Genomic DNA, 11660 nt, shown 5'->3' with positions numbered 1-11660 from the left:
TAAATTTCATTGTATAGAAAAATACTGACTGATCACGTTGTGTTTTCCTGGGGTTGCATCATGATTTACGGTTCGCCAGTCAACAAAAGACATGCATGTTGTATAGAAAAGATCACGAGTGAACAATACTTTCTTAGGGTCAGCATTCTATAAAATGAGAAGTCAAGGTGTTTGTGTGTGTGTGTTAAAGTTTAATTTCCCATGATGTTTTTTTTTTAAATAGATTATCATTAATGTCTTTTCCTTTGCCATACTTTCAGAATCTGTGGTTTCTTTTATTTCGAGTTCAATATTTAATTGATAAAACGTATAAATGTCGAATTGAAGGCCACAAGAACTTCTTTCTGAGAAGTTTTTGATAAATTCTGCCTCATGTGAACTCAGAAATAGTTATGCCATGCAATTGGTGCATGTATATATAATGGAATTCTGACAGATCGTTGGAAAACTTGATCTACAAAAACTATACAATTGATATTTTCATTCAGAAACATTTTACTATCGATTTCAGAGTACATGTGCATTTGTACAATCAGAATGTTTCTAACGAATTGAAAACAATTCCGCAAATATAGTACCCCATCCTATCCACCTAGTTTGAATAATCTATATCTGCTTGCATGTGTCCCCATGTTAAACCTGGCCTGTCATAAACTGAGAACAGACTGAAGTCAAAATTCTGAATTTTAATAGGCTATACATGTATACAGGTGTATATACCTTGAGTTTTATTAAACGCAAAATGCTTAAAAAATTGCAGTTTTGTATTTCATTTAAATTCAAACAAATTAATTCTAAACTAACCTACGAAATATAACCGAGACATGCATGACATCTGTATACCTAGCTGCAGAACTGTAGCTCTCCGAAAAAAATATTGACATAAACACGTGCATATGAATCTATCCTAAATTTTTCGGACCAGCGAGCTACAAATCTGCAGCTAACGTGTAATATGAGGTGCTTATCATGTTATAAATATTGAATTTAGGGTCGAGGTAAACATATATGCCAAATTAACGACACAATAAGTTAACATTTTTAAAGTTTTGCATTAATTTATCTTATGTCTGCGTAATAAGCTTACAAGCCAAAATACTTACCTGAGTAATATTTCAAAATTACATGTAAATCCATAGAATATGTTCTCCTTTATTTCGTAAGAAAACCATAATCATAAGGAAATTTCGTCGGAAAATCCTATTTCGGGGGGGGGGGGGGGGGGGGGGGGGTAGGATCTAACTTCACTACCAAAAATTTCTTCCACACCCTTTTGCAAAGATAGGCATTGAACATTGGTGTATATTTGGAAAAAAGTGGGGGGGCTAGGTATATATTTGGAAAAAAAGTGGGGGGGCCCCCCCCCCCCCCCCCCCCCCGGTTCCGACGCCTTGTCCACTTTCAACAGGCACGTTGTAGTTTAGGTCAAAAAGGGTAAGTGCTAGCGTTTGTTAAAAAATGATACTGTAAAAAGGTTAAGGTTCATAAACCCTCTGCTCACTCATATCAAATTTTTCTTTAACTTTTATGATTTTCCAAAGGAAATATATATACTTCTTAAAATACAAACAATTATAGCATGGCTTTCGGGGCAGAATTTGACAGAAAAGGCACTTCAACTTGACAAATTTATAAAGGAATAATAGAAATTTGTGTCATTTTGGGTTATCTCTCTTATCAGAGTATCAATGTACCTTAAGTGTTAGTTTTTGTAAAAAAAAAAAATAAAAATAAATAAAAAATATATCCCCCTCATAGGCGTCCCCCCAACTTTTTTTTTTTGCACAGATAGACATAATATAGGCATTGAACATTGGGGCATAGGTTTAGCCCCAATGCTACCCCCACTTTCAACAGACACGTTGCAGTGTTTGAAAAAAAAATTGTTCTGTAAGAAGTTTGATCCTAGTTCGATGTCCGTTTGTCTAGCTATCTGTCTTTAGTTTATAACCGCTAATACGATTAATACAATTCCTTTATACAAAGAAACAAGGGCCGAAAAAGGTGATGCAAGAGTTATTTTTTTCATTCTTATTGACAATTGAACAAGTTTTACTTTTTTTTTGAAAAAATCATATTGTTAGAATTTGATATATTTTTGAAACTATTACAGTGAAAAGGGGAATACATGTAATACATTTTAAAGACCGGTAAAAAAAATTAGAAAGTCAGACAGATTTATTTCTCTTACTAATTTGTGAAAAAATGATAATTCATTTAATGTGGCTGTGTTTGAAAAAGGAAAAATTTCGGAGAAGGGGGGGGGTGTAAAGTTTAAATGCTTCCTAAAAGAATATCAGCATCTCGTTTAATAATCATTTCGTACATTCTATCATTGGTCAATACAACGACCTTGTCAGCAAGAACGATGATTTATCATTATAAAAGTCAAATGCTGATTTACATATTTCATACTAATTGCTAGGCCATTATTTACACACTGAAATTGGATGGATTTTTCCATTATTTCCCGAACATGACAAGGAGCACACGGCGGGTATGACCGGTCGGCAGGGGTTGCTCACTCCTCCATGACACCTGATCCCACCTCTGATGTTTTAGAGGTCCATGTTTGCTCTGCTCCAAATTTGTATTGTTTAAAAGGACTTTTACCTTGAATGCTGTTCATTATCTCCATATACATGTATTTCATCTTCATAACAATGGAGATTTTTCAAAATGCTGCTCTTCCTACCTATATTCAAACAAATCAACAAAGATATATTCAAATACCAGTCAAAGGTGAATAATATTTCTCAGTTTTAAACTTTGGGATGTAATCCTCACCTGAGCACTGTGGCTAAGTAAAAAAGCAAAAATCAGTTTAGTATTGAACACTTTATGCATAAGTGGTCCTGACCAACCCTAAGAGGGGGGGGGGGGGGTATGATCTGAACAAAACTGAATATACACTAAAGATGCTTACATTTTTTTACTGCAACTTTTTCCCCTATGAACATTCATTGTGGCCACACCGCACCCTGGGGGGGGGGGGGGGGTCAAGATTTTAACAAATTTGAATCTACACTAAATGTGGATGCTTCCATATGACCAACCATGGCTTTGCTGTTTCTGAGAAGAACATTTTTAAAGTTTTTTTTCCCTTTATTCCTGTGTAAAACTTTGATCATCCATTGTGGCACCACCCTACCCCTGGGAACAAAACCTGAATATGTTTCCACATAAATATGACCAATCATAACCTTGCTGTTCTAGAGAGGAATATTGTAATTTTTCCTCCTATATTCCCATGTAAAACTTTGATCATCCATTGTGGACACACCCTACCCCCATGGGTCATGATTTGATCACATTTGAATCTACACCATGTGAGGATCACATGTTTGAACACACTTCTGAGGATGCTTAGAAATAAAGATGACCAATCATTGTTTTTGAGAAAAAGATTTTTAAACATGTTTCCTATGAATACTTCTATGTAAAACTTTGATCCCCCATTGAGACCCCACCCTACCCCAGGGGTCATGATTTGATCACATTTGAATCTACACTATCTGATGATGCTTTCACAGAAATATGACCAATCATTGCTATGCTCTTCTTGAGAAGAAGATTTTTAAAGAATTTTCCTATATATTCCTTTGCTAAAATTGGATCATCAATTGTGGCCCCACCCTACCCCCAGGGATCATGATTTGAACACATTTGAATCTACACTATCTGACAATGATTCCACATGAATTTCATTTTTCCTGGGCAATTGGTTCTTGAGATTTTTTAATGATGCCATTAATTTTTTTGCTATTTTGTAATTATCTCAATTTGGAGGTGGACAGTTGCCCTTCAATTTCATAAAGTTGAATCCCCTTCTTCCAAGGATACTTTGTGCTGAATTTGGTTGAAATTGTTCCAGTTCATGTAGTTCTCCAGGAGAAGATGAATTTGTAAAATGTTTATGACAACGAAAATGCTGACAACGACGACAGAGAATGGACAAATTTCAATCAGAAAAACTCACTCGAGCCTTTGGCTCAGGTCAAATAATAAAACATAGGTAATCAAAGATTACGAAGCTCACCTCGACGAATGTTATCAGTTTAAGTAATGCAAATCTCACATCACATTTTCTTAACAGTTAGTATTTATCCTGTTAACAATATTCAAGCAAGTTTAGTTTAAATAGGTGTTTAAGTTCATTGGGGATTAATCTGTTCCAAAAACATAATCTGGTTACTCGTTTGGAAAATGTAGGTCAGATCCAGCATCCAAAGCAAGTCTGGTAGTGTCCATCCCTAGAAGCATCATCCATGCAAGTTTGGTCCAGGTAGCCTTATAGTTAATTAAGAATGGACCTGCTCCAAAACTTAAACCTGGTCACTCATCTGGAAAATGTAGGTCAGATCCAGCATTTGAAGCAAGTCTGGTAGTGTCCATCCCTAGATGCATCATCCATGCAAGTTTGGTCCGGGTAGGGCTTATAGTTACTTGGGAATGGACCTGCTCCAAAAACTTTAACCTGGTCACTCATCTGGAAAATGTAGGTCAGATCCAGCATCCGAAGCAAGTCTGGTAGTGCCCATCCCTAGATGCATCATCCATGCAAGTTTGGTCCGGGTAGGGCTTATAGTTACTTGAAAATGGACCTGCTCCTAAAACTTTAACCGGGACGCCGACGCCGGGGGTATAGCATAAGCTCATCTCGACTTCGTCAAGGTGAGCTAAAAAAGATTAATGTAAGGAATTACATCAGAATACTACTCTTCTGCAGACACATCTGTCTTGGACTTGAAAAGTTTAGACTGAAGCTCTACTGGTTTGTATCCTGAACAGAGGAAGAGATACATGTTACAAGTAGCATTCAGAATTCTTCCACATAAATACATGCATGACTGATCATGACTTTACTGTTCTTGAGAAACTGATCATGAAAACTCACTCAAGCCTTCAACTCAAGTGAGCTCAAAAAGTTTAAGACAATGACAACAAAATGACAGAGATCAGAAAAAAAAAACTTATCAGAAAGGCCCAATTAAACCCTAGGCTCAGATGACCTTAAAAACTGAGGCAATAAATCATTGGCAGGCATTCTTTCCTTTTATGAATGACCCACATTTTGTCACATACATTTGTACTCTGAATGTAACACCTAACTCAGAAACACATTCACAGTCTTTAATAACATAACAGCTTCTAAAATGTAAAACATTTACAATACAACTACCTACATAAGATATATATATATATGGTACTTAATATATATTAAATGAAAACAATAAAACTAAAAATACTATCCACATACTCAAAAATAATCAGTTTCTTTCAGAAATAAAGGTTACTAAATGAACAAAATGTTTGACAAAAATAACAAAGAATGCTTAGTATGGAACTTTTCCAAAGCTTTATTATTTTCCTTGGGAAACACAACTGCAAAAATAGCACCTCAGTGAAGTCTGTCAAACAAGAGATGTTTGTAAAACACTTATGCCCCCCTCCCCCCAAATTAAAATTTTTCCAAGTCCAAAGGGGCATAACTCTTTCAAAAATGGAGCGATCATACCCAAAACATAACTTGACCTACATATTTGTCTGATTAATCTGTACACTAAATTTAAATTCAGTATGTGCAACCTCTGCCAAAAAAATGAACAGAAACTGCAAATAATTGGAATTTTTCTAAGTCCAAGGGGCATAACTCTGTCAAAAATGTGATTGTAATCAAAACAAAACTTGACCTAGATATTCATCTGATATATATATGTATACTAAATTTATATATATGCAACCTCTCTGAAGAAAATGAACAGAAACTGCAAATAACTGGAATTTTTTAAAGTCCATGGGGCATAACTCTGTCAAAAATATCACAATCATACCCAAAACAGAACTTGACCTAGATATTCATCTGATATACCTGTATACCAAAATTTCATTTCAGTATGTTCAACGGTTGTGAAGAAAATGAACGGAAACTAAATGGACCAACAGACCGTCCGACAGACAGCAGCAAAGCAATATGCCCTCCCTTCTTCGAAGGGGGGCATAAAAGGGGAGGGGACAAACAAAATCTAAGCTAAATGATACTAATGTTAGCACTTTGCTACAACTATAAAACCTGGTTTGATGCATTATCAATAAAATGTACAATCCTTTGATCAGAATGTCAAACACTAGATAAAATATCTGTAAATGCCACCAAGAACATGATGTTTTGGATAATATTGCTGCCGGTTTTGAGTTCTCTCCCTTGATTCATAGCATACTGGAGTCAACATCTTCAAAAAAAAAAAAGATAAATTAATATTATAATGATGATTGAAATTATTCTTTAAGGTGATCTACAGCAGTTTGATTAAGGTAAATCAGTTTCTATCGAGTAAACTACAAGCTTTCTTTAACTTAGATTGATGATTTAATCCTTACTGGATTTATAATTTTTTTAGTAAATTATCCAATGACATAAGTAACACTTTGTTTTTAACTTTTCTAAAAAAAAAAAAATGGAAAAAAAGTAATGTTAAAAACAATATAAAATAGAAAAGCTATGGTTTGTTAGTTAAGAAGGAAACAAGTTAGTGTCAAATAGCAGTAACTGTAATAAAACCTTTCACAGAATTCCTTCCTGTTTTACTTTAACTTTCCCTATTTAAGGAAAGAAGGTGTAAAAAAAATTAACTAATTCAAAGCAAGAAGTAGTATTTATGTTTCAATTACATGACCACTAGTCGTTGGTCCATCTCTTGTAGGGGTGAACTTGGGATGCAGGAGTATCAGAACATAATATAGATTTCATAGTCTGTGAAAATAATCAGAGGGTAAAAATTTGTCCTTCCAATATTCATTTAATATAAGGATTCTCTTTTAGTTACATGCAATTTGGGAAAATTTTTGTTCAAGTATATGATATTTTGCTTTTTGTGGTGGACATGAAGATGCCTTTTTGAAAACAACGTATATACTTTGATTTCATATATGGTAAAAATTTGCAATTTTTCTTTAAAATAAAGAATTTTTTCTCTTTTAGATACATGTAGTAGGAAAATTTTCTATTGGATGCTATGTCTAAAATGAAAGATGCCTTTTTAATTATACATGTATATATACTTTATTTCATATATGGTAGCAATTCAAAAAAACCTTTGAAATAATAAGCATAAAAGAAGCTTAATTTAAAAAAAACAACATCAATGGCCAAGGACATTAGTAACAAATTCACTTTGCCTTCTCTCTGATGCTATTGGTTAATTTTGATTACATGCTGTAAACAATTATTTTGATTATTCAGTCAAATTTACACAATTTTAAATGAATCCTAAATTAAAATATCTTGTGGAGGTGAAAACTTAAGATTTTTGGTGTCTTGTAAACTGGGCAACACTGTATAAGAAATAAAAACAACTCACCAGAATCAAAATCTAAACGTTTTGATGATGAAGAGTCTCCTTCAATGTCCACATCACTCTCTGGAGCATTCAGGGCACTTAGTGTTACATCTACAATTCATATTATAATTTATTTGAACTGAACTTCAATTCAAATCCTCTAAATTCAAACATTCATGTGACTGATTTGCAAACAAGACAATAGATACATGTATTTGGAATCCAAAAACTGCAGAAAATGTCACAACTGAAGTGTACCATGCCTACTATACTAGTATGAATATGTGATCAACTTTACCATTTTGTGGCTGTTTTAGGTTGACTTTACCATTTTGTGGTTGTTTTTTAGGTTGACTTTACCATTTTGTGGCTGTTTTTTAAGGTTGACTTTACCATTTTGTGGCTGCTTTTTAAGGTTGACTTTACCATTTTGTGGCTGTTTGTTAAGGTTGACTTTACCATTTTGTGGCTGTTTTTTAAGGTTGACTTTACCATTTTGTGGCTGTTTTTTTAAGGTTGACTTTACCATTTTGTGCTGTTTTTTAGGTTGACTTTACCATTTTGTGGCTGTTTTTTTAAGGTTGACTTTACCATTTTGTGGCTGTTTTTTAAGGTTGACTTTACCATTTTGTGGCTGTTTTTTAGGTTGAGATTCTACAGATGAGCTGGCGGTGGCAGTTGTTACGGTGACCTGTGGCGTTTTTTCTGCTCTCACAGCTTGTTTTTTGGGAGATGGTTCTGTTGGCTGAGGAAGTCCTGCATCTTCGTATGCTTTCCTCTTCATCTGCGTCTTAATCTGAGAACTAAATTTTAAACAGCAATTGATTTTTACTGTAATAAATAATTTTTTCTTGAGGAAGAAATGTTGTGTAGAGGAACTCACAGCTAAATATTATCATGAAGAGGAAAATGGCATTTTTTTTTACTTTGAGGAAATTAATATAAATTAGTCCAATAACAATAAATTTTAAATCTACAATAATTCTCTCTTCCTATTTTCTCACATGTGTAGATCTTTACAATACACATGTACTGTAGATCACTTTATTTTCGCGACACGTTATTTTCGCGAGATAGTCATTGACTCTTGATTAGCGAGACAAAATTTTCACGAATTGTGGTTATTGCTCTATATAATCTTAAGGAATACTATTATTTGAGAGAATTAAATTTTCTCGAGCACACTGTATCGCGTAATTACGCGAAAATAAAGTTCTCGCGAATAAAAAGTGATTTACAGTATTTAATATATGGTATGACTTACATAATAAAATTCTCATTAATACAACAAAACCAGAAATAAATTTGATGTCAAAACAACTAAAGCTAAACAGAAGGTATAAAGAAATTGTAAAAATCACTACCTGCAGGTTCAAACAAATGACTTACATGGTTCTAGTTTTGATAATTTCACTAATATTGTCCAGATCATCCCCAAAACGTTTGACGGCACTCTTCAGCATATCTACCTCATGTGGAGTCCATTTTCCACTAAAACAAACAATTGTAAACAGTGTAATTACAGGCAGTTTGTTTCATTTTCATTTCTCACATATTATGGGTTGTATCCAGTCTATGAAACAGTTTTTTTGACCACACAGGACATTTGGTCCTGTGTAATCAATGAACACACAGGACAGAACCAAATTTTGTCAGAACGTAAAACTTTATGTTAACAAGAGATGTTTGTAAAACACTTATCCCCCCCCCACCAAATGAAATTTTTCAAAGTCCAAAAAGGCATAACTCTGTCAAAAATGGTGAGATCCTACCCAAAACAGAACTTGACCTAGATATTTATCTGATAAATCTGTATACTAAATTTCATTTCAGTATGTGCATCCTCTGCGAAGAAAATGAATGGAAACTGCAAATAAATGAAATTTTTCTAAGTCCAAGGGGCATATCTCTGTCAAAAATGGTGCAGTCGTACCCAAAACAGAACTTGACCTAGATATTCATCTGACAAATCTGTATACTTAATTTCATTTCAGTATGTGTAACCTCTGTGAAGAAAATGAACGGAAACTGCAAATAATTGGAATTTTTCTAAGTCCAACGGGCATAACTCTGTCCAAAATGGCGCAATGGTACCCAAAACAGAACTTGACCTAGACATTCATCTGATATATCTGCATACCAAATTTAATTTCAGTATGTGCAAGGGATGTGAAGAAAATGAACGGAAACTAAGTAGACCGACAGACCAACCGACAGACAGCAGCAAAGCAATATGCCCTCCCTTCTTCGAAGGGGGGCATGAAAAGTGAAACATGTCTCTTATGAGGAACCTCACGAATAATACTGATAAGGCCCATCAGGGGTCTAGAATTTTTTTTTATAACTCACTTGCCCAAGGGCAAGTGATACAATAAATTTCACTTGCCCGCCAAAAAAATTCACTTGCCCAACAAAAACATGAATCAAGTTTTAAGATTTAAAATGACATTATGTTTATATATCCATTTACAGACTAACATTTTCCCCATGGTTCAAAAATGTGAATATTTTTTCCCCCAGTTAAAATATTTATGCTATTTACCGGTATGTCTCTGATATACTACAAATATAAATATGCTATACATGTATTGTATTGTATTTTTGATATAGATATATTAATTCACTGTATGCTATATTGAATTGTATTTTTAAAGTCAAAATTATTGTTCAGTGGATTATAAGATATATTTCGTTAATTCTAACATTAATCATTTAAATTTCAAGCCCTCAAATCACGTCCGTATCAATTCCGGGAAATTGAAAGAGTACCATATTCGGTTTTTCATTTATACAGCAAACAAGTATTTCCGGTAGTGATAATGTACATTTAATTGACAGGAAACCCTTCATACTGCTTCACACAATGCACTAACTAAATCAATTTTCATCAAAACTCGTGAACAGAACAACTTTCAACAACATAAGTGTCTACTGTCATTCATTTTTACTTTCCCGAGTGGGTGAGCATGACCCACGATCGTACTTTCCTGTATGAATTTTTACTCACCTCAGGCAACGGGAAAGCATAATTCTAGACCCCTGCCCATGAGGTTTTATCACATTCGTTTACATATTAAACTTTGTGCAATATTTTTTTTACTTATATCAATCATTGAAATGAATATGTCAAAATATTACAGATTGAAAAACTGAACACAAAGACTTCAGATTAAGACACTCCAGTCCGGTGTAGAAAAAATAGGATCAGACTGGTCAGAGGCACTGCACATCGGTCAGCTCTGTTGGTCTAACTCAGCACCAAATTGGACAAGAAATATAGAACAGATAAAATCTCTAAACACTTTTTTGTGCACAATAAATATACAGTTTTTACAATGGGTGGCAATGTAGCTCTCCGGTTCGTCAATAGATATTTTTCTGAGAGCTACAGTTCTGCAGCTAATTTTACATAAATACTTTAAGTCTAATTGGTAGTGGAAAGAAATATTGGCAAATGAAAGATGGTTATGAAACTTTCAAATATTTCTCCTCTTTCAAACTAGTTTATATTAATAATAACAAAATATGGGAGAAGAAAGCATGATATATTTTTTTGTTTACCTGGATGGGCTTTGTTCTGCTGTTGGGTGAAGCTGCAGAGTAAGATCTCCTAATTTAGTAAAAGCAGCACCTGCCGCAGTAAATATTTCACCAACCTTAATAAAACAAAAGATTTAAATTAACAATGCATTGTAAGGATACGCTATATGATCAACATTGCCCCCCCCCCCCCATTTGCTTACAAATGAATTAATCATTTACATACATGCAGTACAATATACAACTTTAAATATAAACATAGTTAATTTAACAGTACCTTGCTCGCAGAACTCATTCTGCCTAGCAGAAAAATGCACAAAACAGCTTTAAATTTCTCGTTTCTTTTTCATGAGATCAAAGCGGAAGTTTACACCGGAAACTCAGAGAAAATCTCTAAATTAAAAACAAAACAGTATGAATGAAATTTATTGCAATATAAATATTTTATTTACAACAGTTATTACATTTATACTTAACTGTGTTTTAAGACATGATTAATGAATCAATATAGCTTATATCTTCCATTAATACTTCGACTTAGAGATTATAAAATCTATTTTAAGAAGTCTCGTGACCATAACGCAGGCACGGTGTATTGACCTGATAAGTGTAATGACCTGATTGACCTGATGAGATATAAAATGCTATTTACTTATTTTACAGAAAGAATTTGGAAAAGATCTTTTTCAGAATTGTTAATATTAATATAATTTACAATCTGGTCACAAAATTTTGTAATTCAGGGTGTTATATGAGATTTATTTGATGTTTAACCCATTC

At 33.8% G+C, this 11660-nt stretch overlaps 1 protein-coding gene across 1 annotated transcript; it reads right to left on the bottom strand.

Moving 5' to 3' along the window:
- Positions 1–6093: 6093 nt before the first annotated feature.
- Positions 6094–11266, bottom strand: LOC134270177 (chromatin complexes subunit BAP18-like). The gene is made up of 6 exons (XM_062752366.1): positions 11158–11266; positions 10902–10996; positions 8730–8831; positions 7965–8143; positions 7362–7451; positions 6094–6233 (listed from the first exon to the last, which is right to left on the bottom strand). Exons 1-6 carry the CDS (start codon positions 11173–11175, stop codon positions 6211–6213), a joined length of 507 nt encoding a protein of 168 aa, XP_062608350.1. The 5' UTR covers positions 11176–11266; the 3' UTR covers positions 6094–6210.
- Positions 11267–11660: the final 394 nt, after the last annotated feature.

The sequence above is a fragment of the Saccostrea cucullata genome, unplaced genomic scaffold (assembly GCF_032062105.1).
Source record: "Saccostrea cucullata isolate Sc308-1 unplaced genomic scaffold, CSIRO_AGI_Scuc_v1 ctg1182, whole genome shotgun sequence".
Classification (NCBI taxonomy): Eukaryota; Metazoa; Mollusca; class Bivalvia; order Ostreida; family Ostreidae; genus Saccostrea; species Saccostrea cuccullata.
Note: the sequence above shows the minus strand (reverse complement) of the source record. Positions and strands in the feature narration are given on the sequence as shown.

Coding starts and splice junctions, on each gene's coding strand:
- LOC134270177 (XM_062752366.1), bottom strand. Junction 8,832..10,901: donor GCAGAACAAAGCCCATCCAG/GTAAACAAAAAA, acceptor TGTTTGTTTTAG/TGGAAAATGGACTCCACATG. Junction 6,234..7,361: donor ACGTTTAGATTTTGATTCTG/GTGAGTTGTTTT, acceptor TTTTTTTTGAAG/ATGTTGACTCCAGTATGCTA.